A 26,020-nucleotide genomic window follows, 5' to 3' on the forward strand; every position below is an offset into this window, starting at 1 on the left:
GTGGTTATTCAGATCATATCACCCCTGTGCTGTGCCGTCTGCACTGGCTTCCGGTGGAATTCCGGATCGTTTTCAAGGTGCTGGTTTTAACCTTTAAGGCCTTACGCGGCATGGGGCCCACATACCTGCGGGACCGCATCACCCCTTATGTCCCATATAGGTCGCTGCGCTCGGCAACGGCAGATCTACTGGTGACCCCTGGTCCTGCAATGATACGGCTGGCCTCAACCCGGGCCAGAGCCTTACGGCTCTGGCCCCCGCCTGGTGGAATGCCTTACCTCCGGCTGTGCGGGCCCTGTGGGACCTTAATGAGTTCCGCAGGGCCTGCAAGACGGAGCTTTTCCACTGGGCTTTCGGGGAGGCCGGCCGTGGATCTACTGCCCCCTATCGACACTGGAATTGAAATCAAAACTGAGACTGCCGTTCCATTCTATTAAAGCTGGGCCTGTCTTACTTATAAATTCCATCCCAGGCCCTACTTACTCCCTCCCCTTTTTCTTCTTTTAATGGCCTTCGGCGGGGCGCCTGTCTTAATTAATTTATGAACTGGGTTGCTTAACCTATAGTTCTGTAGTAAACTGCTGCTTAGTTCTTAGGTTTTAATGATTTTAGTATTTTATGTTGTTGATTGCTGTCTATGTAACAGCCATGTTGGAAGCCGCCTTGAGCCCTTCGGGGATAGGCGGCCTATAAGTTTAATAAAATAAAAAATAAAATAAAAAATACACAACCACTGATTCTCCCTTAAAATACATGTTAAAGCCCCACAGTTTAGCTAATTTTTATTTCATGCAATTTGTTCGCCGCCTTTGCCCTTTTACATTGTCCTTGGGCTGACGCTGGTTCTCACAGAACCAGTCCCGTGGCAGTGGCTGTTGAGCCAAGAGGCCAAGAGCCCGTGTCCAAGCCCAGCCAACCAAATACCTGCCTGAAAAGGAAAGAAGAAACTGCTTAGTCTGGGTCTCATTCAGACGACTCAGACATTTTCAATCCCTTCCTGTTTTGATTGCACTTCAACCTTTGACAAATCACGTCTGTATTTTCATACCATTTTAGTGGATCAACATGTTGGTCTGCTGTCAAACAGCTAGGTTGGAGTCCGGCAGCACCTTAAAGATCAGCAAGATTTTCAGGGACTAAGCTTTTGAGAGTCAAAACTCCATTAGATGTAAAATGGAATGGAGATCTATGAGTCTTTCTGTCTCAGTCAGAAGTGGGGGGGGGGGGAGCAGAGGTGTAGCAAGGGGGAAAGCGCCCGGTGCACCTGTGCATCCTCAATCCTGCCCCAGCCACGCCCCATGCCCCTAGAATGCCCTTGCCACACACTCATAGGGGCGCGCACCTGGTGCGTCGTGCACCCCCCACCCCCTTGGAACTATGCCCCTGGGAAGGGGTGTTCCTTCTTTGCAGCACTCTCGCACCTTCTGACTGGAATAGAAGAACTCAGAGATCTCCATTCCAGCTTGCATCTGATGAAGGAAGCCTTAACTCTTGAAAGATTATACCCCCAAAAAATGTTCTTGTTCCCTAGCATACCACTGGACTAGAATCTAGTTTTCTATTTCCTGGCACAGAATTTATACCCTAAAATGTTTGCTTATTTCAACTTTACTTGTGCATCAATAGGTCATTATCTATTGTACGTATAAAAGATTACATTAATGCCATATAAATGACATATTAAAAATGCAAGCAACATTTATGATACAAAGAATCTGCAAAACCAGCAGGGAAAAGCTGAGGATCAATACCATTGACAAAATATAGGTAATTTTTTTTTTAAATGAGGAAACTCTAGTCATAGCTGATATTTGCTAATGTGGTTTGGGGTATTGTTGTTTTGTGATCTTTATTAATGTTAGTATAATTAAGAAAACAATTTGGGTTTTTTTTCCAGTCAGCAGAAGATATTATCCCGGCATCTAATTTTCTGCCTTGGATTTGCGTAATTATGCTGTCTTTGATTTGTTGCATTTATTTAAATACTGCATGAATATTTTTTTTCTTTTTTACCTTTGGCTTCAACACAGCATGCATACTGAGCATTTGTTCAGCTGTAACTTGTAGCTAGCTGGCTTGACATGGAGGAACGGGTCGGGGGACTGAAGTATAAGTCGTGGCAAAAGAAGAAATCCACTTAGAGTTAGATGAAGCATTGTGTAGGTTTACAGGAGCGTAGATCTAGGGATAAACAACTGCCCACCAGACCTGGGGCCAAGTCCATTTGAAAGCTGCATGCAAGAATCAGGACAGTAATGCAAACGGTGTAGTAGAGGAACAGGTAGAGGGGAGACAGCAAGAACTCCAACAATGGAGCAGATACATAAGGTGTGTAATAATGGGTGGAGACTTGAGCAGTCATCCTGGAAAAATAGAGGTGTGCCTACAGTTCTGTCTGAGGGAGAGAGAATGCTACCTGCCTCCCTGGGGTCTCACTGGAGAAAGATGGCATTCAAATGGATAGGTGAGATGTCCCTATTTTCATCTGTGATGTTCATTAGCCCTTAGCAGTCTTGCTGATGCCCATGAAAAGACCTAGGACTGATATGTAACTATTCAGCAACATTCAGGACTCACCTCAGCCCAGCTGCTTGGTATTGTTCAACAGCAGCTAGCCCACAAAGAGTTTTGCAGTGGGGGTAGCTGTTCAGACTAGGATCTGAAAGATCCAGGTGGGAATCATCATTCTACCATAGAAACTTACTGAGTTATACATTCCCACAGGGTTGTGAAGATGAAAGGGGACTGATGTAAACTGCCTTTGGTCCCCATTGGGAAGAAACCGGGGATATGCATGCATTTATGAATGAATGAATGTATGAATGAATGTATGAAGGAAGGAAGGAAGGAAGGAAGGAAGGAAGGAAGGAAGGAAGGAAGGAAGGAAGGAAGGAAGGAAGGAAGGAAGGAAGGAAGGAAGGAAGGAAGGAAGGAAGGAAGGAAGGAAGGAAGGAAGGAAGGAAGGAAGGAAGGAAGGAAGGAAGGATGGATGGATGGATGGATGGATGGATGGATGGATGGATGGATGGATGGATGGATGGATGGATGGATGGATGGATGGATGGATGGATGGATGGATGGATGGATGGATGGATGGATGGATGGATGGATGGATGGATGAAGGGTAATTGATAAAAGTAGATTGATCAGTGGGTGGGGAGAAGAGAAGGAAGCAGGGAAAGGTGGATAATATGGAGGGAAAGAGGAAATAGCATGGGGAAAGGCTGACTGACAAACTGACTGACTGCATGGGGAAAGGGGATGCAGGGCAAAATGTGGTACCCCCTGACAGGGGGTCTGCAACCCGTGGCTCTCCAGATGTTCATGGACTACAATTCCCATCAGCCCCTGCCATGGGAATGCTGGCAAGGGCTAATGGGATTTGTAGTCCATGAACATCTGGAGAGCCGCAGGTTGTAGACTCCTGTTGGATCTCCTGCTAGTATTTTCAAAATTCCAAAAGCATCCATAGGTTCAACGAGGCTGGGACTTCAGGCCTATTTACTACTGCATACTGAGTGTCTTATACAGCATATGTAACACATTTATACAGCATAGGTAATACAGTTGTAATTTTCCCACTCTCATTTTATGTGCATTTCTGAGTCCAAGGTCATGTGCAGAAGTGTTCCCTTAACTACATTTGCATTGATTTCCATTCATAAATTAACTTGGAACTGCATTTTAAAGCAGTAACAAAAACGAACGGCTCAACATTTCAAATAATCCATTATAGTATTCTAAATTAATCTGAAGCATGTTTAATCTTAAATTCTCCAGTGTTGTAGCTCACGTTTAGAATCAGGCCTTCTAGTGGTTGTTCCTTTATCGTAGATTTAAAATGAAGCTTCAGTATTTACATCCAGAACTAAAATGTCGCATGGTCGCAAAGTACTTTAATAGCTTTGGCCTAAACTAGAGAAAAGGTCAAAGATAATTTATATTTCCCTTTCCAGTTCTATCCACTCTTTCTAGGCAGGTTCCCCCCCCCCCCCCGAATGACTTCTAAAAAAGAAGCTACTTCATTGATTAACATGGAGAGTGGCGACAGCTAAATGATCCAAGTGAGAGCCCCATTTTTCAGTGTCTAAAATTAATAACGTGAGAATGAAGAGGCAGAGGAGAAGAACATTATTTAGCCTCTTAATATGAATAAATTATAGGCTAATGACAGTGCTGAGAGAGAACTGATGGTATGGCTGTCTAAAAGCTCGTTTGTTGGGTCTTTCTCACTGCCCGTCCACCGTCACCCGAGCAGGAAGATCAGCCTGCTTCATTCATATTCCAGTCCTTAAGCAGCATTCAGTGTTCTGCAGTCCCCTGCTTAGGTTTTCATGGTGACCTTTGAAATTAACTGGATGTGTGGGCTAGTTGTGCTGTTTTGTGTCAATGAAACAGCAGTGCTTATTTTCAAACTGGAATACCACCGGAAGAGGGAAAATAGAACACATGACTTTGTATGAGAGGTCTGAGCGAGCGATGTTGTACTGACAATTTTCCGACCATTGTTTGTGCATTCCAAGAACCACCCATACATGAGCTTCTAGCAGGGCGGGCCTATTCATCATCCCCGCCCCTCAATAAAAACATGAGAAGGCCTCGCTTACTGACTGTCTGTCTGTCTGTCTGTCTATCTATCATCTCATGGCTCAAGTCATGAAAGCAAAATTTACTGTGGTAATAAGCTTACACATTATCCTGTCTCTTTTGTGCCACCAGGTTTTCTAAGGGAGGGAAAGGTGAAAGAAGAGGGGATTCACTTTTATCATTCTTCCTGATATGGAACTTTACCCTAGAATTTAATCTTCACTTGCTGGCTTAGAACTTGTCAGTAAGCATTAGTGTAATCACTTGAGGCAGCAAAATTGCTTGTCTTCCTTTGGCAAGGGCACAATACTATCATTTTGAAAGTACTTACATTTCTAGCCAGCAACTAGCTTTGCTGGAGAGGACCCTTTAAGAAGCAAACAGATATGGGAGGGACAGGTGGGTCAAGATTCTGGTCAATATGCCCCCCAATAGACAGCTAGTAAGTACCTCAGTCAACAGTACTGCCCGCTGAGGGTTTGGCAGTTGCCTTCAGGAGACCAGACTGATCCAGGGGCACTCCAGTTGCTGACACTCAGTTATATATGCACCTTGGGTCCAATTGCATCTAGCTCAGATCGTATCTTGGCACTTGGCCTGTGATCAGGTGCTAGAATGTTACAACGTACACCTTCAGTTAAGCAAATTCAGTTATTCTAAAAACATAAATCTGAACTATATCAATAATATATAACTGCAAGTTTTGTTTTCGGGGAGCATATTACATTTGGGTTGACTTTCCTTCTGGTTTGTTGCCTTATACTTACTGGTTGGAGGAGCCGTGTGGAGTAGTGGTTAAGTGCTTTCACTGCCTCTCACACGGTCAGGAGTTTGAGCCCCCTGTGGGTCAGATATCCTGGCAGCTGGCTCATGGTCAACTCAGCCATCCATCCATTCCTTGGTAAATGAGTACCTAGCACACAGCTAGGGGGTAAAGAATAGCCAGGAAAAGCAATGGCAAACTACCCCACAAAAACAGCTTGCCTATGAAATCACTACTTTCAGTGGTACCCCAGGGTCAAACACAACTGAAGGGGAAACTTTACCTTTTACTTACTGGTACCATTGGGTCTGCATAGATATAACATGGATGAAAATTAAGCTGAGCATATAGGACTACCCTAAGGACTTACCGGTAATAAGAAAGTTTGAACTGTTCCCAGTGTTTAATAAAATCTGCCTAAACTTCCCACTAATCGTTTAGAGCAGACCTCTGATAACTCTTGCGACTGTAAGTCAATTAGAGTCGATCAGACGAACCGAGAGCCAGTGTTTTGCCATCACATCAGGATAATTTCCAACACAGCACTCTGCTCCTTGACCCAACCATCCGTTCAGTTGGAAATTTCCTAAATAGGACAAAATTGTGTATGCCTCTAGGGTTGGGCAGGCGTAACAACATGACCCTAACAACATGCTGCCACCCCTGCTGAGCCCATGCTGGTTGGGCAGGGACATGTATTTTGGGCAGGGGGAGGATATAAGTCCATCAAGAGAAAAGTTAGCTTTTTAAAGTATTTGCAGATGCTGCTCGTAATTGAGGACCTAATTACAATCAAAGCTGCGGAGAGCTGAGCCTCTGCTAGTTGGTTGTGCTGTTTTAATTACACCATGACGATATGTGCTGAAGTAGCAATTAACTGACCTCCCTTAACCCAAGGCTGGTTATTGTCATCTGTTACACAGCGTTGTGCAGAGCTGTTTCAGCAACACAATGAACTCTGAAAAGCAGTTTATGTGCAAACCAAATTCGTCCACAACAACGTTGGTATCAACGCTTTCCGTTGCCAAGATGACATTTTGATATAGGGTTGCCAACTCTGGCTGGGACAGGGGTCTGCAACCGGTGGCTCTCCAGAAGTTCATGGACTACAAATCCCATCATGCTGGCAGGGGCTGATGGGAATTGTAGTCCATGAACATCTGGTGAGCCACAGGTTGCAGACCCCCGGGCTGGGAGATTTGGAGGCTGTACCGGGGGGAGGCAGTGTTTAGGGCGGCAACGTAGCTCGTCGGCAGGGATGTGTTACCATAAAGTTCACCTTGCGAAGCTGCAATTTCATCCAGGCAAAATGATGTCTGTGGTCTGGAAATCAGTTGCAATTCTTACAGAACCCCAGGCCCAATTTGGAGGCTGGTAACCCTCTCTCTAGGCCAGTGATGGCAAACCTTTTTGAGACCGAGTGCCCAAATTGCAACCCAAACCCCGCTTATTTATCACAAAGTGCCAACCCCGCAATTTAACCTGAATGCTGAGGTTTTAGTTTAGAAAAAAACTGGTTGGCTCCCTCTTCCTCCGCCACACCCATTCGAGCAGGGGCCAGCCTGCTCTAGCCTCCAGCAAGTCCCACGTGAACCTCTCTAGCATCTCTGCCTCCTCTGCACCCCCCCCCCCTCGGGCAGCAGCCACCCGGAGCACAGGCACCAGGCCCGCCAGCCGAGTCCTCCCTGCTCAGTGGCCCAGGCCAGCCTAGATGTGTGGGGGTGGGGGTGGGGGGGGTGATCTTTCGCCCCCCACATGACGAACTCTGTATGTGCGTGCCCACAGAGAGGGCTCCGAGTGCCGCCTTTGGCACCCGTGCCATAGGTTCGCCATCACTGCTCTAGGCAGTTCTCCAAACAGACAGGCAATGAACTTCCCAGGAGAGAAATGACGGGTCCACCCAAGTCTGTGACTTTGGAGGGTTGCTGTGATAATTCCCATGCAAATGATCCAAAGCCAAGTGCAGTTGGCACCGGGACTTGGAAACTCCTATTGAATCATAAGCAAAGTTAATAGTGTGGCTCTTAAAGCTTGTGGCACGACGCTGTGCCGATTGGCTTCTTACTGTAGGCGCTTTTGTGCTCTTGAAGGGGACTGGGCATTTGCCTCTGTCCTCTGAGATGTATTATAGACATGACAAGAGAAATAATTAAGAAGAATGGCGGCTGGCCCGGCTACAGTAGAATAGCTCCACGGAGAAATGTTTCAAGCCTACCAAGGTAAGCATCAAAGGAGGAAGATTAATGATGCCGGTCGGCACCCAATTCTAATAGATACAGTGCCACGAATTTGTACATGGAGCATCCTTGTTATCAAACAAGCATCTTTCTTGATGATGACAGGGTTGTGGTGCCTGTTAGGAATATTCAAGCCATACCTGAATGTATGGATGATCTTCTATGTGTGCCCATGGTTAGTTTATCGGAATGATTTTGAATGCTAATGTAGCCGGCTCTGTGTATGTATCAAGAATGGATTTTATTTATTTGTTTGTTTGTTTGTTTGTTATATTTATATACCGCCCTCCCTGAAGGCTCAGGGCGGTTTCCATCAAAATTAAAAGTCTAAAACATCATACACATAATTTATCTAAAATACATAAAATATTAAACTATAGATGGCTTCAGTTCTTCTATTCCCCTTTTATGAACCCTATTCCCCTTTTACAAATACATTTCGATGCTGAGCATGGTTTTGCCTTTGTGCTTTCCCCCCCCGTCAGGTAAGACAGGAACATTTTCCTTCGACTAAAACGTTCCAGACTGTTTCCTTTACGGCTTCCCTTCCCAAGAAGTTAATTTTGGGCAATGGATTTTTTGAGCAGAGGTTTGGTTTGTCAGGAGATGCTGAGACATCTGATTGATGCAAGGAAAATTGGACGTGTGGCTGGTCGTGATGTTACAGATTCCAAAGGCAGCATGAAAAATGCAGTTGATCTATTTGGTGCAGAAGCAATAAGAGGCCAACTGAATAGGTTAAGCTGATGCAGTTGCAAACTGAATGGTGAATACACTAAGACTTCATTTCATGTGTCTTTTGTTTAAAATGTAGCAAGGTGACAAGGGGACGATGGGCAAACCATAAAGTTCTGAGTTTTTGCATGAGTTATACATGGTGTCTCTGAAGGGCACATGCATCCAGAATCATTATGGATTGTGCAGACAGTTTGTGTGGGATTCCCCTTCCCACTGACATGCAATTCTTCAGTTCTGGATCTCCAGGCAGAGTGCAGGTGGTCTTCCATCTAGGCACTGACCAGATTCACGTTGGTTTAACTTCAGCAAGAAGATTATATTGCATGTCTTCCCGCCAGGGCTTCAATCAGATTTCACAATAAACTGTGGTTGGTGTTAACAAAACCAGACATAAATAACAAATCCTAGTTCATGCATTGAATACCCCCACTTCTGCTTGCTTCTTGGTCATCTGCCATCTCCTAGTAAGGAAGACATCTTTCCTATACAGCCATGGCTATGGTTGGATGGCCACGTGAGGGGAGGGGTTGATGCTCAACAAACTGTGGTTTGCAAATCCTGACAATTGTGGGCAGGACAGGCTGTGGCTAAGAAATCTGCTACAGTTCTTAATTAGACATCCTGGTTTTTTTGCCTTCCAATGAGTCCTGCTTTGCAGGATGATATTCATTCAGTCAGCACAGCTAACCAGTGTTTGATCAAAATCATGGTTTGTTGTGACATCTGAATGTAAACTGAATGATGGGAGCATATAAAAGCTGCCTCATACGGAGTCAGGCCATTCATCTGCCAAGATCAATGGGCCTTTCCCCACTCACCGTTTGCTGCGCGCTACTCTTGCCAAGTAGCGCGGGGTCCAGCAGCACTCCCCACTACAGGGGCGGCGACAACGCGGCCGCCCCAACTCTGCCGCTCTCGCGCCCCCTCAGCGCGCGTCATTTCTGGTGCTGCTGATGACCCTGCGCAGAGCGCGGGGCAGTGGGGAAGCCGGGGAACACAATCCCCGTGCTGAAAAGGTCCACGCCGGATGAAACCGACGTCATTTTTAAAAGTGGGGAAACGGCCAATATTGTCTACTCTGATCGGCAGCAGTTCTCCCATGCCTCAGGCCAGAGGTCTTTTCACATCAACCAGGAATAACCCGGGACTGAACCTGGCGCCTTTCGCATGCCAAGCAGATTCTCTCCCACACAACCCCTCTCTCCCAAACGATGAACAGCAGGATCCATGCAAGTGATGCACATTGCTGGAGAACAACACAACCTGTTGCTCAGACAGGCGGCTCGGCAGTCGGAACTATTCCAGCACTTCACTAGATAAAGCCTTAAGAGCTGCCTGAACGCAAAGAGGAGTTGTTATCCGCTGTCTTATTGTTGTAGCTATTTTCACTCTCAGCTTGTTGAAACTTTAATAGGCGCAGTTCATTTTGCTTAGATGTTGTGGCTGCATCTCTGGCAGATGCCTCCAAATTAATCCAGCTTGTGAATCGCAAATTAACTGCTGGAACACATGAAGTGTTCTGTGTTGTCAAGCCATTAATACAATATCAGGATGTTATGTCAGAAAATGATGATAATTAAGGACCTGGCGTGGTAACCTTGAAGGACACTTGCGAGAACAATCCCTTTGCAGTCAACTGGGCTGCTCGCATGGTGAAAGACTCCTCAAGCTAAGTGGGGCTTTGCGGTGTCAGACCTTCATTAATTAAATACAAATTTCCTAGAATTTGTTAAAGAACCTATTAGCAATCAGGCTAAATTAATATTTATCACATCTACGACGCAGCTTCCGCTGCAGAATAATTAAATTTGATGGCTGCTATCAGATGAAGGTTGGGTTTTTTTCCCTTTAAGTTCCATTTTGCCTGTCTTGAAAACAGGCATCTGTTGTTGAAGGTTTTCATGGATAGAATCAATGGGGCTGTTGTGCATTTTCCAGGCTGTGTGGCTGTGGTCTGGTGGTTTTAGCTCCTAATGTTTCAACCACATCTGTGGCGGGCATCTTCAGATGTATGTCATGGCAAGATGTATTTCTCTCCTTGGGGCAGTCATATTATGACTATTTGCTACACAGTAGGTTTTCCCCCCTTTTTTTGTTTACACAAAAGGTGTCCCTAGCCAAGCTGATCCACCATTTTGCTCACCTGTGAATTCCTTGTTCTTTGTGTGAAATCTCCATTGGAGAGCTTGCCTGTGTGCGTGCCATCTTAGGCCTACTGTTACTTTGCTAGACCATGTAAATATCATGTCAATTTCAAGGGCTAACACTCCAGCAATAGACCAAGGAGGGAGAAAATTCAAAGAAAGGTTAACGTGTAGTGACCTTTGCTTTCCCTGCGAAGCGAGTGAAAAAGTGGCACTTCAATGGATTTTGGAAACCACAGGAATTCTCTGATCTGAGAGTGTGGTGAGTTCTGAAAAAGGAAAAATGTGTGTATAACCAGGAGTCAGATTTGAAGGAAATGTACCCTCAAGGTGAAGGAGACCACAAGTGCATAAATGGCCTATATGTTTTACATGCGTGTTACATGTTTGTAGACATGTAAAACATGTTCATTGAGCCACCATCCCAAATTATGAACCCAGCCTTCCACATTACCAATGATGTGGGAAACACTGGTAAAGGCAGCCTCTGGTAAAGTGAAAAAGGCAGAGTTTCCCAATCACTGCAGCTTCCCCCTCCACACACCACACACACGCAAAGGTTGTCCAAGTTTTTTTGTGCATGGGAGTTTGTGTGCACAGATCAGTAAAGTTTTTTGTGCATGGGAGCTTGTGTGCACAGATCAGTAAAACACTACTCCAGAAGACTCTTGAGACAATGATATAACCACCCAAAATCACCTCTGCCCCCCGCCCACCACGGTGTTTGCAGAGCTGCATTAGTAATATCTGGAGAAGGTACAAATACGCTGAAGGAATTGGAAGCTACAGTACGCTGTGTCTCCTCAGTTCTGGACAGAACAGAGAAAATCCACGTACCCTTGTTTGGAAAGTGCGACATTAGCAGAATAGCCCTTGCATTATTTCCAGAGCCTGATCTCTGATGCTTTCTCACGCAAACCACTGGTCAAATTGTTAACGGCAAAAGATGCATGAGATTGAATTCTACGAATAAGTACATTTGACATGGTTTGGACTTTGTTCTGTCGTGCGGGGTCCCCTGAAGGCAAAAACGGCATGTGGTCCTGTTGCTATCTCCCCCTTAACAGAGTGCAGCATTGGAAACTCTGAATCTGTCAAGTGGGCTATTTAACTCTTTCCCGAAATGGCATTTCCCCTTCATAAAGCGCCCCCCCCCCCACACACACACATACACACACAACTGCTTTCACCAGTATTGTGGAAGAAACATCAGTAGATTTCCCATGGGAAGGGTAAAAGCAGCTTGGTAGTGGTGATTTTTTGGCTGGGCCAATTGTACGAGGAGGGAAATGGATTAAATAGCCTTTGCTCCGTGCGTCCCCTGAAGAATCGCCGCCCACACGGCTGCGGGCTTCTGCTCTGAAAAAGATCAGGGAAAAGCATTTTTGGAACGATACACACCAGCTGTAGTTCTGCCCTTAAACCGACCCCACAACAAGGAAAAGACTATCCTAAACTCTCTTTCTGCAGCGACAGACTTTTTCAAGAGATGAGCATTTTTTGCTTTTCTGAATGCACTTGGATGAATAGCCGCTGTGTGCCAAAAGAGGTTAATTGCAACAGCCATTACATACGGGAGTCTTAAGATACAGAAATCCTCACCCAGGAGGAACGCACCATGTGCCAAGTTCCTTCCGAGCTGCTGATGTGATCGCTAACGACTGCCTTGCAAAAGTTGCAGAGTGCCGTTTTGAAATTTGTTCACACGTCGGAGCAGTGTTTGCAAATAGACAAATGGTACGACAATTTCAGAGCTTGCCTGTTTGGGCTCTCAAGCTGTCGGGCTGGCTGCGTTATCTTCTTGAGTGCTCAGCTCATAGGAGAGGAGAGAGAGAAAAAAAAACCCTTCTCCCTGGCTGGAAAATTGAGTTGTACGCTGTCCACGGACAAAAAGGGGATTGGAATGATGCCCTCCCCCCAATGTTGGGAACGGTGCCCTATCCCGTAGCCACCACCTCCCCAATGTAATTAGCATTTCATTACATGCCACAATCTAGCAAGCAAGATCAGCGTACAGAGATGTAATTTTCTATGCGTGCAGCTGTGGCAGTGGGCATTTGGGTGTGTACATCTGCACCCACCTTCCCCTGTTCCAGGCTACCTCAGGTATTTATTTATAGTCTGACTTTCTCGCAGAGACTCAAGGTGGTTCGCACAGTAATCTGAATCATTACTGACTCGTGGGGTGACGTCACGTCGCAACATTTGCTAAGAAGAAGAAGAAGAGTTTGGATTTATATCCCCCCTTTCTCTCCTGCAGGAGACTCAAAGGGGCTTACAATCTCCTTGCCCTTCCCCCCTCACAACAAACACCCTGTGAGGTGGGTGGGGCTGAGAGAGCTCCGAAAAGCTGTGACTAGCCCAAGGTCACCCAGCTGGCGTGTGTGGGAGTGTACAGGCTAATCTGAATTCCCCAGATAAGCCTCCACAGCTCAGGCGGCAGAGCGGGGAATCAAACCCGGTTCCTCCAGATTAGATACATGAGCTCTTAACCTCCTACGCCACTGCTGCAGAATACATTTGCAGGGAAGTTTGCCGTTGCGTTCCCCAGCCGTGTACTCTTGACCCCCAGCCAGAATGACCAAGCGTTGAAATGGCTGGATGCATTTTGGGGGGTGAAGGTGAGCCCTGGGGGTTGCCAGAGCTCGGGGCTGAGGTGACACAACCTTCCCTATTCGTGAACATTCTGTGACATCATAGCAACAGCTGTGGTCAGGCACAGTCACATGTACAGGCATCCAGAGGACATGCAGAAAATTGTACAGTACCATCCTAAGCAGAGTTACATTTGTCTAAGTCCATTGAAGTCAGTGAGTATAGATCACAGGTGTCAAACTCGCGGCCCTCCAGATGTTATGGACTACAGTTCCCATCATCCCCTGCCAGCATGATGCTGGCAGGGGATGATGGGAACTGTAGTCCATAACATCTGGAGGGGCGTGAGTTTGACACCTGTGGTGTAGATGGTTGTAACTCTGCTTAGGACTACACCAGGAGCCTGTTTTATTCGTCCGCCATTTTCCACATCCTACCTACACTGAGTGTTTTCTTATTCTTGTGAAAATCATTGTTCAAACCGAATATAAGCGTTCAGCTTCCTTCCCGTCAGAGATACCAAAATGCTGATTTGGGCTGTTTGTGTGGTCTTCTTTTTCCTGTCGGTAACGTGGTTTCATCATGTTTGTTGGGGGACTTTTATTTCCTTTGACTTCTTCAAGCCCAAATGCTAAACGTCACTTTTTTTTTTACCCCTCTCTGCAGCGAACGGGCGACACAGTTGGTGGAGATTCTGAAAGGTAACTCGCTTTGCCATCTTGCTCTTGGAACGTATTTATAGAGCTGCTGCCAGCTGTATTAATTAGAGCTTTGAAAATTTGGTTGTGATTTTCCATTTCCCCAGAACTTTGTGCTCGTGAGAGAGTGTGAATGGGTGCCAGATTGCTGGCAGGAGGTTATTAGTATGGTTCAAAGCCTCATTTGACCAAATCACCTGATGATTGCGCAAGGGAGAATGCGGACAGGATTGAAACCATTAAAAAGACTCTTGTAAACATGAAAATAGCTTTGGAAAGAAAAGATTTCATAAGAATGTTAAGGTAAAGCAGGTAAAAACCTGCTTCTTCAGCTCGGAATACCATGCATCTTTCTTTTCTTTCTTTCTTTCTTTCTTTCTTTCTTTCTTTCTTTCTTTCTTTCTTTCTTTCCGTCTTTCCGTCTTTTCGTCTTTCCGTCTGTCTGTCTGTCTGTCTTTCTTTCTTTCTTTCTTTCTTTCTTTCTTTCTTTCTTTCTTTCCGTCTTTCTGTCTGTCTGTCTGTCTGTCTGTCTTTCTTTTCTTTCTTTTCTTTCTTTTCTTTCTTTCTTTTCTTTCTTTCTGTCTTTCCGTCTTTCCATCTTTCTTTCTTTCCGTCTTTCTACCTTTCCGTCTGGTCTTCGTCTGTCTGTCTGTCTTTCTTTCTTTCTTTCTTCCATTCTTCCGCCTTTCCGCCTGTCTCGATCTGTCTGTCCGTCTCGTCTGTCTGTCTGGTTCGCCTTGTCTGTCTGTCTGTCTGTCTTTCTTTCTTTCTTTCTTTCTTTCTTTCTTTCTTTCTTTCTTTCTTTCTTTCTTTCTTTCTTTCTTTCTTTCTTTCTTTCTTTCTTTCTTTCTTTGGAGAGCTTCTGTTAACAAAAACACTTGTGGCCTGAGAGATGCCACCTACAGTTTTAATCATCTTGCTTTGAAAAGTGCAACAACATGAAATAACGGTCCTCTCTGTAAACAGGTTTGTTTAATGTCCTGAAAACGCGAAATTCTGCCTCACAGTGCCTTGTGTGATTTTTTTTCTTTCAGTAAGCATATTTTTGGTTCGGAAGTCCCGATGTCAATGGGATTGTGACAGTCTTTTAAATGTATTCGTACAATATTGAATCTGTGATCACCTTAGGATACGGGCTGTCTGGAATCTTTAGTCTCAAGGAAGCCAGACAGCAACAAGTCCAACTGTTTGGAGCCATACTCATCAGAGTTTCACAAAAGCCTGTCCGTCTTTTCATCTAACACCCTATTGTCACTCTCTCACGCATATCCGCTCATACGCTGGAACCATGGTACTATTTTGGATTCTGTGATATCCTTTCCCAAGGACTCAAGAAGGACCTGGGATTCTCCAGCCATTAGTTTTGCAAAACTAAGAAGGATGTATGATCAACGGTTACTGCTACCGTGAACAGTCTCTTTGGCTTTTACCTTCCGCACATGCAGAATAATGCACTTTCAAACTGCTTTCAGTGCTCTTTGAAGCTGTGCGGAATAGCAAAATCCATTTGCAAACAGTTGTGAAAGTGGTTTGAAAACGCATTATTTTGTGTGTGCGGAAGGGGCCCTAGTTGCATTTCAGCCTCTGCTTTGTGCATTTTATAACTGTCCTGCTTACATTTTTTTCCCTTAATAACCTGAAATAATGAATGCTTGCCTGGTAACCAAACCAACCGGCCCTAGTCTGTGAAAGTTTATGCCAGCGTATAAACTTGTTAATCTTTTAAGGTGTCATAAGACTTCTGTTTTTCTTGGTTGTTTTCAGACATTTCAAGTAATCAGTTGTTTTGATTAAATGCATATTAATTTCAACTGTCTGCCTATTGGGGAATTACCTTAATAATTCTGACATTCCTGCAAGTATGTCATTTGCCTTTAAATATAGATTGACAGATCTTCCCATTTTTGCATCTAATTGTATCAGAGAGGCTTTGTTTTGTGTATGTTCTGAAAGAGATTTCAACTGCAGACCGATCTCTGTCTTTATAAAAAAAAACATACAATTAAATTTGAGGTTGATGCATTTTGACGGTTTGTCTGCCCTTCAAAGAGTTTTGCCTCAACACACTTTTGAACGGGTGGTGCAGTCAATCATAGATCCATTAAGGCCGAAAGAAAAAACATTTGCAATCGAACGCTCAGAGCATTACGTTCCTTCTTATGGTCAATGTCAAAAATTGAAAACCGAACTGTAGGCTGAGATGGATGGTGTGTCAGGCCAGGTTTTACTGTTAACAGCTCTTTCAGATATTTAGGGCAAATATTGAGTCCTCTGAGGAGACTAGTGGGCTTGGTGGCATGAATAAAGCAAAATGTGAAAAGCTGAAGTAGGCATTCTTGAAAAGGACTACAGGTCCAGAGTTTTATGGAGGACAAAGAATGTATTAGTCCTGATGAAATTTAAATAAGAGGTGTCATCAATAGATTATTGCTTATGTAGGCACAGTGTTGTGGGCTGCCTTGAGGTCAAGCCAGAGAGCCTCAGGGCAAGCAGGAGAGTAAGAGAAAATAGCTTCACTTATCTACTAATAATTTCAAAAGTGCTAGGCCTACATAGACTGGAGAAGCCTGACCCTATCACAAGGTGTCAAACTCGCAGCCCTCCAGATGTTTTGGACTACAGTCCCCATCATTCCCTGCCAGCATGATGAGTGACAGTCGGTGACTGTTTACTAAAAGGTCAACTCACGAAAAAGCAAGTAGTAGGTAAAATACATTTGATTATGACAAAAGATTAAAAAGTTAATATAACTACATTTGTAAAGTGCCTGTGCAGTCTTGCTAAAACCTATTGTGACATTACTAGAAAACTCCGGCCTCCGACCATATCTTCTGAGGATCACAATTTATTCAGTCTTTCCCTCCCTAAACTATTCAGCCGGCAGATGTCTCTTATTGTGTTTGTAGATTGTAGATTAAAGAACAAAAACGGGCCGTTGCCCGTGTAATTTTCTGGTCCCTACCTGTCAATATGTAGGCCAGTACGTCTTTGTAGTTTAGGCCTATTAGACCTGTCATGGCTGGGCTGAAGATTTCCTTTCGGGGCTTTGTTTAAGTATTGTTATATTTCCTTTTCAAGCTGGAAAAATAAACCATTAAGTTATAGAAGCAGGTTGTTGTTGCTGAACCGTTCAATACTAGTCACTGAACTGCAGTAGCAGTGGAACATCGTTTCTGTGGATTACCTGCGACTGATGTCATGTTGCCAATATGTTATCACAGTGGGCCAAACTCTAGGGTATAGAACTCTATGGTATAGTCCTAGAATTTTGCCCAGTTCCTGAAGCATGCTGGCAACCTGACCCCTATTTCCCGGTACTCAACAGAAATGGTCGAGCTGCTGGAGCAGTATCGTTTTAAAGATTCCTCCTGCTGGATTTTAGTGGGCTGGTGGGAAACGAAAAGGGGGAGTGGAAGGTGTATTGAAGAAGCTGGAGATCTGGTCTCTCTACTCTTGCCCTTCCACCAAGGAGCTCTGGGTGATCCCATTTCTTCTGCCCAACTTCATGAGGTAGGTTAAGCTAAGTGTTGGTGTTGCCAAAAATCCACCAGTAAGAATCAAAAGGCGGCAGGGATTCGAACCCAGGTCTTTTGAAACTAAATTTAGGCAGTGGAAGTCAATGCATTTCATAGGGTTGCCAAGACTGGATTGAGAAATTCCTGGAGATTTGGGGGTGGAGCTGGGGGGGGGGCAGAGTTCGGGGAGAAACAGGACCCCAGTAGGGTACAATGCAATAGAGTTCCTCCTGCAAAGCAACCGTTTTCTCCAGAGGAACGGATCTCTCTCGTCTGGAGATCAGTGTTACGAGCCAGCTCCTGGGAGACGAGGAACCGGATGCAGAGCCTGAAGACACTATGGATCAGGTTCTGGCTCCTCGAGAGGAAATGGAAGCAGCAGAGCCAGCTCCAAGCCCTTCCCTGCCAGCTGAGGCAGAGCCAGCAACAGAGTCAGATGCCATACAGCCAGGAGAGCCATTTGCAGCCCCAGATGAGATAAACAACGTGCTAGCTGCACAAAGAAGGCAAAGACAGAGCAAAGAAGGCAAAGACAGAGACAGCAGCTAAGTAGTAAAGAGAGAAGTGCTCGCATTACAACCTGATATGGCTCTGTGAACTAGAAGCATCGGCATCAAAGGAGGACTAAGTCTGCAGGATTCTGGCCACATTAGCAAGGGCATCCTATATATAAGCCTTGTCTTGGGCTTGGTTTTGTCTGGGTGTAACAAGTGGGTTTCACTGGGAAACTCCACACACCTGCCTTCCTGTTTGGTTTCTCTGAACCTTGGTTCCTACCTGCCTGTCTGCTTCAGCACCTGGACTGCTCTGGCCACAGACTGTCTCACCATGACCGTACCTGCTGCCCACCCTGACCTTGGTCTGCCTGACCATACCTGTGCCTACCTTGACTCTGGACTGTCAGACCACACCTGTGCCTGATGCCCCCTTGACCATGGACTGCTTGACCATGCCATAGCTGACCCCTGCCTGCAGCACAATCAGTTGTAATTCCAGGAGATCGCCAGGCCCCACCCTCAGGTTGGGAACCCTATCCATTTTGGGACCTTTAGCCATCTCTGTGTCCCTAGTTAGCGTTACCTGGAAGGTACAGTGTATGACTGCCTCCATGCTCCTTGTCTTCCATTCTTCCCTCCCTACTACTTTCATCCTTGGAGGGCATTTGTAAGAATGATGCAGGTGAAAAGATTGCTAAGCAAGCAGGTTCTACTTCTCTCATCCCACCCCGCCCCCGCAATTCTTTTCTTTCAGTCTTCTGTTGAAGCAAAGCCCTTTTGCATCTTCCAATGGTCTTCAACCAATGTCAAGTAAATCCTAATGGCAGTAAGCCACAACATCTCTGTTGAAAGGATCTGAGGGATTCTCTTTGCCTCTGAAACCTGCTAATGGTCAAAAGAGATCGATACTGTTCAAGAGTTCCATGAGACCAGGATTTGGCCGAGTTCCTCTATTTACTTCTCATCCAAAGACACCGTATTTGTTTGGGAGGTTTGTGTTAATAAGGCAATAACAGGGACACAAGTGGGGCTCTAACTTGGTGGTAGAGCATGTACTTTTGCTTGCAAGTTCAACCTCAAGTACCTCCAGGGAAAGTCTCAGGTAGGATCAGCTGGGAAAGGCCCTCAGAGGTGTGTGGCCTATTGGGGGCGGAGAAGGTGTGGTCAAGGAGGCATCTGGAGGAGGTGTTGCCCCTGGGCCCCATTTCCCCTCGATACACTTCTGAAGGCCCCTCTGTGCTAGAGATCCTGGGCTAGTTCCAGGAGACAATATTCTGCTAGTTCAGTGGTGGCGAACCTATGGCACGGGTGCCAGAGGTGGCACTCAGAGCCCTCTCTGTGGGCACTTGCAGAGTAACCCCCCCCCCCCCACACACACACATACATCTAGGCTGACCTGGGCCGGTGAGCTCGATTATTAGCATTAAACCTAAGACCTAGTTTTGGGGAAGCAGTGTAGGTAACCCTGTTAAGCGCTGTTAAACCCCACTGATTTTCATGCAAAGAACTAAAGCGTGATCCTTTACCTGGGAGTAAGCTCGGTTGCTGGCAATGGGGCTTACTTCTGAGTAAACCCTCCTAGGGTCGTGACTCACCCGTTGGAAGAGTTGCACGGTTGCTTCAAAGCAAAACCACCGACTACTACCAAGCTTACTCCCAAGTAACACACGCCTTGGAGCCAACTGTTTTTTCTAAACTAAAGCCTCAGTATTCAGGTTAAATTTCTGTGTTGGCACTTTGCGATAAATAAGTGGGTTCTGGGTTGCAATTTGGGCACTCGGTCTCGAAAAGGTTCGCCATCACTGTGCTAGTTTGATCAATTGTCTGAAACAATATTGGGCAGCGTCATGTTTTAGCACAGATACTTCCTTTAGAATGGTGTGATGGCCAGAACTGTCCATTATGGCTATGGCAAGGATAAGTCACCCTGCAGGGCCTATTTTCGATGGTGACAGTATGATTGTCATGTCTTGAGATAGGACTCTCCCACTCAAGGACAATGAAAACTCAGTAGGATACCAGAATCTGGTTGGTTTGCGCAGAGCTTTCCACCTCTAAATTTATATACTTAATGGGAAATCAAAATTACAGTTTTGAAGACGCGTGTAGATGAAACAAACGCAGCTTTTGCCTCTGAACTAATCCGAGTGGCCTGCTGTGCTGTTTAAATGAAACAACTATTTTATAAGCTCTCATTTTTACCCTAATTAACAGTGTGTGAGCAGAAAACATCCTGGCACACCGACTGCATAAACGTTTGCCCTTATTGTCATTTTAGCACATTTATTTAAAGGACCTGTGTGTGCATTTTGAAGAATTGTCATTGGGCAGCTTTTCAAATGAACAGAGTCTCTTTGGGCTCGTGTTTGAAGGTGACAGTTGGAGTTTTATAAAGATTTCTTTACGAGCAGCATGCCTGGAGAGCTCTTTTTTACTTGTGCGTACCTTAGCCAGGCCTCCTAAGTGTCTATCGTTGTAAAGAATATGCCTTATTTCAATCTGCATTCCAAGTTCTCTGAGACGTTCCATGCATGCAAATATCTGTCCAGTGGAAGGGAGGTGAAGGCTGCTTTTCACATACATTTGATAATGCAATTTCGGTGCACTTTAGCGGTTGTTTGTAAGTGAAAGTGCATTCTCCAACCTGTTAATATCATCATCAACATCTAGGAAAGCAGCTGAAGTTGCAACAGGGCCATCTGAACAGAATTATAGCCCCCCCCCCCCCCCCCCAGGCAAAGTAGTGCACTGGGGACCCTACTTACACAACCACTCACAGGAATAAAAGTGTAAATGTATATTGCTATTTTTTTCCCAGTTATTTTTGGCTAAGCAAATGAAGATCAGTACGAGTGGGAGTAAATTCATAGGTGGGGACAATAAACTGCTCCAGTCAATCCAGAAAATAAGTGTCTGTGTTAAAATAAAACCCAACGGTGCCTGGTGCAATCTCTCCGCTGAAGCTTGACTAGATGGGGAGAGCTATGTAGGCTGTCTTGAGTTCTCCAGTGGATGGAAGCAGCTGTCCAGACAGCAAAATTATTTATAAACTCAACATGGGCCCCTTCCACACATGCAGAATAAGGCACTTTCAATCCACTTCCAATGCACTTTGAAGCTGGCTTTTACTGTGCGGAATAGCAACATCCACTTGCAAACAATTGTGAAAGTGGATTGAAAGTGCATTATTCCGCATGTGCGGAAGGGGCCAATAACAACCAGAAGTTAACATTAAAAATAAGGCGAAAATCAATGGATGATTGTGGTATTTAGCACCAGTAACATGAGATAGAGCTCCTGGGGCACGGTGGGAGGACACCCTCATCAGAAGACCCCAATTTTGGAGTGAGAGTCCACTTACCGGGTCTTTCCATCGCTCTCCCTCCGAGTGAGAGGTGGAGGGCCCATTCCCAAGGGCATAGTAGGGGACCTAGAAGATTAATAGGGGGCAAGGTCACCTGGGGGGGGAATGTCCCTGGGTGAGGGGAAGGGCAGGGAGGCTGGGCCCATCCCAGTGCTTACAGCCAGGGGGCGTTATGGCACATCAATGCCAGCTGGAGGGGGGAGGGGGGATTTTTAATGGATATTTTAATTGACTGTTTCAAAGGATGTTTTATGGTGGTTTTTAATGTTTTGTGTTTTTTAAGATTGCAATGCTTTAACAGGGCTTTTAACCCCATTATGTAAGCCGTCCTGGGACTTCGGTGTAGGGCGGGGTATAAATGGTCAATAAAATTAAACATATATCTATTGGTTCTTCCAACAAAATCAGTGTTGAAACATTTAAAAAACATGCTGTACCCAATAATTTTACAGTTTAGTTTAGTTAGTATGTATGTATGTATGCATACTACAAAATCTATGCATGCATACATTTATTTGTTTGTTTGTTTGTTTATTGACAGCAAGTCACAACATGCATAGATTAGCATGGGACCCCTATGCTTGTGGGGCCCTCAGGCAACTGCCCAGCGTGCCCATGCATTAAGATGGCCCTAAGTTGCAGTCCTAGTTGTTGGTTCTTACCTTTAAAGCTTGGGATCAGGGTACTCCAAGGACCACCTGTTCCTGTAACAACTTGCCTGTCAGTTAAGTTCATCCTGCTTTCTGAAGGTCTTTTATGTGGCAGTGGCTTGTAGATAACCTTCTTACATAGCCTCATCTGGCCCAAGGGTTGCCAACTCCCTACCCCTTTCCATTTTTTGTTGGTCTCAAGGGGGGACCTGCCAGGGGCGTACTGCCCATGGGGACACGTGGGGTCGCATGTCCCCGGGCAGAGGCCATCTAGTCACATGGGGGCAGAGAATCGCTACATGGTAGCGGCTCATTAGATCCCTGCATCAACTTCAAAAAGACCCTGCCCACCCACACTCACTGGGACTGGGAAGGGGCCGACGGACAGGCCGAAGATCAAGCCGACAGCAGCAACAGCAGCAATGTGCCACAGGAGAGGCCAAGCGCAAGAACCCAGCCGCTGCCTGGTGGCTCCCTCTGTGCTGGGGCCACGCTCACCGGCTTCAGGTCCACGGGGCATAGCACCTCCTGCGCCCACTGTGGACCTGCCAGCAGCAATGGTTCCTGCTGCCACTGCCAGCTTGATCTTCGGTCTGTCTATCAGCCCCTTCCCAGCCCCGGTGAGTGTGTGGTGGGTGGACCTGCCCAGCAGTGGCATATCAGCACAAAATGGAGCCCGGGAAATAAGTTTTCTGCCGGGGGGGCAGGGAGAGGCAGAAAGCTCATTTCTTGCCCCGTGCTCCATTTTGTGTCAATATGCGACTGGGACCTGCAATCCTCGGTGCATCTACCCCTCCCCAACCCAGAAATCTGACTCCTCGGAGTCCTGATTCCAGTTGGACCCGTTTTTGGTGTCATCTCCATAGCAATTCTAGTTCATACTTCAGCATTTTTTAAACTGTCTAGTCACAACTAACTTCCAGCAACCTCATAGGATTTTTTTTTAAAAAAAATGTTATTTTATTCTGCATCACAATACTAAAAATTAGGCATGTTTTCAAAGCCTGCTTGAGAACCCTACTCTGCTAGGGGAAAGCCTGGCAAAATGCATCCTTTTTTCTCTTCTCTGCTTAAAAAATGCCCTGAGTCATTGGTATTTCAGTTTAGCAGGCTCCAGTTTAAAAAGCAGCAGGAACTAGATAGAAAGGAGAAAAAAAGAGAGGTTTCTCAAGCACAGCTGGGCCCCCTCCAGGCTGCTGACCCTGAAAGAACATTGGCTGTAGCCAAGTTGGCAGCAGGCTGGCTCTTCTGTCACTGACGGCTGCTAACGCCACAAACACAGGCAGGGGAGGGAGACATCTCAGATCAGAAGGCTGCAGGATAGACACTGTTACTGTCAGGGTTCAGCGCTCAGACTGTGGTCTGGCTTCAACTGCTTTGTGGATTTGATCCATTTTCCAAATACTTTCCATTCCAATGGAATGTTTGGGTGTCAGAAGTTACCAAACGCCAGAGTTCCTGGCCCGTGTGGCACGGAGCAAAGGCCTTGTTGATGTAAATCAGGGGTCTGCAACAGTGGTGGGATCCAAAAATTTTAGTAACAGGTTCCCATGGTGGTGGGATTCAAACTGTGGCGTAGTGCCAATGGGGCTGGGCGGGGCACGACGGGGGCGTGGCCGGACATTCTGGGGGTGGGGCATTCCTGGGCGGGGCGATGGCAAGGACACAGCCGCTGCGCCGGTCCTTGGGCGGGAAACGAATGCACGCAGGCGCAGGCTGCCATGCACGCTGGTGCACCTCCTGCTAGACTGCTTCAAGTTCTGCGCGCTACTGCTGAGAGGAGGGGCGTATCCAAGGCAAAAATCACCAATTAGTAACCCCCTCTCGCACACACAAATACACTAATAATCTCCACTCTCGGAACCTGTGAGAATCTGGCTGGATCCGCGATTCGGTTCTGCAAATCGAGGCTTTCCAGATGTTCATGGACTACAAGTCCCATCAGCCCCTGCCAGCATGGCCAATTGGCAGGGGCTGATGGGAATTGTAGTCCATGAACATTCTGGAGTTTTACGCCGCGAGGTTGCAGACCCCTGATGTAAATGCTGAGAATGCGGGTGATGGCCTGTGATACACCTTTCAGTTTGCTGTCATCAACCAGGACAGACTGCCCTCTCACTAGCAGTCAGGACAGACCTGAATCAGCTTTAGAGGAGAGAGCAGGGGCGACTTAAGGCAATTTTGTAGCATTTGGTTTCTTCATTCAGGAGTTGGGATGCGGGCAGTGGTGGGATCCAAACATTTTAGTAACAGGTTCCCATGGTGGGGGGATTTAAACTGTGGCGTAGCGCCAATGGGGCTGGGTGGGGCACGACGGGGACGGGGCCAGGCATTCCGGGGCAGGGCATTCCTGGGCGGGGCTGTGGCAAGGACGCAGCCGCTGCGCCAGTCCTTGGGCGGGAAACGAATTCACGCAGGCACAGGCTGCCACGCACGCCGGTGCATCTCCTGCTAGACTGCTTCAAGTTCTGCGCGCTATTGCTGAGAGGAGGGGCGTAACTAAGGCAAAAATCACCAATTAGTAACCCCCTCTCGGCACACACAAATAATTAGTAACCCACTCTCGGGAACCTGTGAGAACCTGCTGGATCCCACCTCTGGTCTGCAACCTGTGGCTTTCCAGATGTTCATGGACTACAAATCCCATCAGCCCCTGCCAGCATGGCCAATTGGCAGGGGCTGATGGGAATTGTAGTCCATGAACATCTGGAGAGCCGCAGGTTGCAGACCCCTGATGTAAATGCTGAGAATGCGGGTGATGGCCTGTGATACACCTTTCAGTTTGCTGTCATCAACCAGGACAGACTGCCCTCTCACAAGCAGTCAGGACAGACCTGAATCAGCTTTAGAGGAGAGAGCTGGGGCGACTTAAGGCAACTTTGTAGCATTTGGTTTCTTCATTCAGGAGATGAGATGCGGGGTAAGGCTGGAGATGACCCCAGCGTGCAACCTGACCAGCATCCTAAGTGACTCCCCACATTTCAGCCAACACCAGACTGAAACTCTTACTATTTTTTTTTGCCTCTTCCAACGGACAGGTGTTTTTTCCACACATACACAACTTTTCCTCCGCTCTCAGCAGGAAAGGAACCCCCTTTTCCCAAGTCCAATGGATTTTTCACCCCAAAATGCAAAATAAACTCGGTAACGATTTAGAACATTTTGTGCTTTCTTGAAGATGAGAGGTAAGTTGTAGAAAGAAGTGGGTGAAAGGGGGATGAGAAGGCGAGGTGACTGGAGAGTGAGTGGAAATTCTGTGCTGAATAAAAAGTGAGTCTCATCATGATATTGGCCCCTTCCGCACATGCAGAATAATACACTTTCAATCCACTTTCAATGCTCTTTGCAGCTGGATTTTACTGTGTGGAACAGCAAAATCCACTTGCAAACAATTGTGAAAATGGATTGAAAGTGCAATATTCTGCATGTGCGGAAGAGGCAGAGTGTGGGTAAAAACTTGGGAGAGAGACCACAGTCTGTGCTGGAGACTGACTGAGGCGCCTTCCGCACATGCAAAATAATGTGTTTTCAAACTACTTTCACAACTGTTTGCATGTGGATTTTGCTATTCCGCACAGCTTCAAAGAGCATGGAAAGCAGTTTGAAAGTGCATTATTCTGCATGTGTGGAATGAGCCTGGGAGTCAGTCTGAGCTAAACTGAATCAGTGTATACAAAACTTGAGGGAGAGAGACAGTATTCTGTGCTGAACTGAGAGAGAGTCAGTTTGTGCTTAGTGTACTGAGAAAAGAGAGGCTATCTGTGCTAAACCTGTAGTGTTATATGAAGAGTAGAATTGCCAAAAGAAATAGGTAGAAAACGTGAGAGGCTAGAAAAGGAGTCAAATCCTGCGATGATCTCAGAGATGTAAAGGAGAAAGTGAATTGAAAGTCACCTCAGCTGAAGTTGCCTACGTTGGTTTTATTTATTGTAGATTATTTCTTGAAGCCTTTAAGCTAAAGAACAAATAAAAATAAAATTTGGATTTGTTCAGTGTAACTTGGAATCCCACACTAGTAATTTTTTAAGAACCACGGAGCCCTTCAAAACGGCTGTAAAGCTCAGGGGAAATTATAAAAGGGTTTGGAATTAAATTCCTGGTGGCAGCGAAATATAGATAAAGAGATGAATAAATAAACATTATTTACAAAGGAATAAAAGAGTGGGCAGCCCAGATATATTTTTCAAGAGACCATCCTGTAAGCATCAGCTCCCATCAGCCATCTTTCATGG

General features: G+C 45.9%; 1 protein-coding gene across 1 annotated transcript in view; it reads left to right on the top strand.

The window, feature by feature from the left end:
- The window catches only part of LOC125442954 (connector enhancer of kinase suppressor of ras 2-like), a 358,128-nt gene that overhangs the window by 233,751 nt on the left and 98,357 nt on the right, over window positions 1–26,020 (top strand). Inside the window, exon 14 of the mRNA XM_048514758.1 lies at window positions 13,731–13,765. Coding sequence (XP_048370715.1) covers window positions 13,731–13,765 — 35 coding nt within the window. The remainder of the gene's footprint in view (window positions 1–13,730; window positions 13,766–26,020) is intronic.

The sequence above is a fragment of the Sphaerodactylus townsendi genome, linkage group LG13 (genome assembly GCF_021028975.2).
Source record: "Sphaerodactylus townsendi isolate TG3544 linkage group LG13, MPM_Stown_v2.3, whole genome shotgun sequence".
NCBI classification, from domain to species: domain Eukaryota; kingdom Metazoa; phylum Chordata; class Lepidosauria; order Squamata; family Sphaerodactylidae; genus Sphaerodactylus; species Sphaerodactylus townsendi.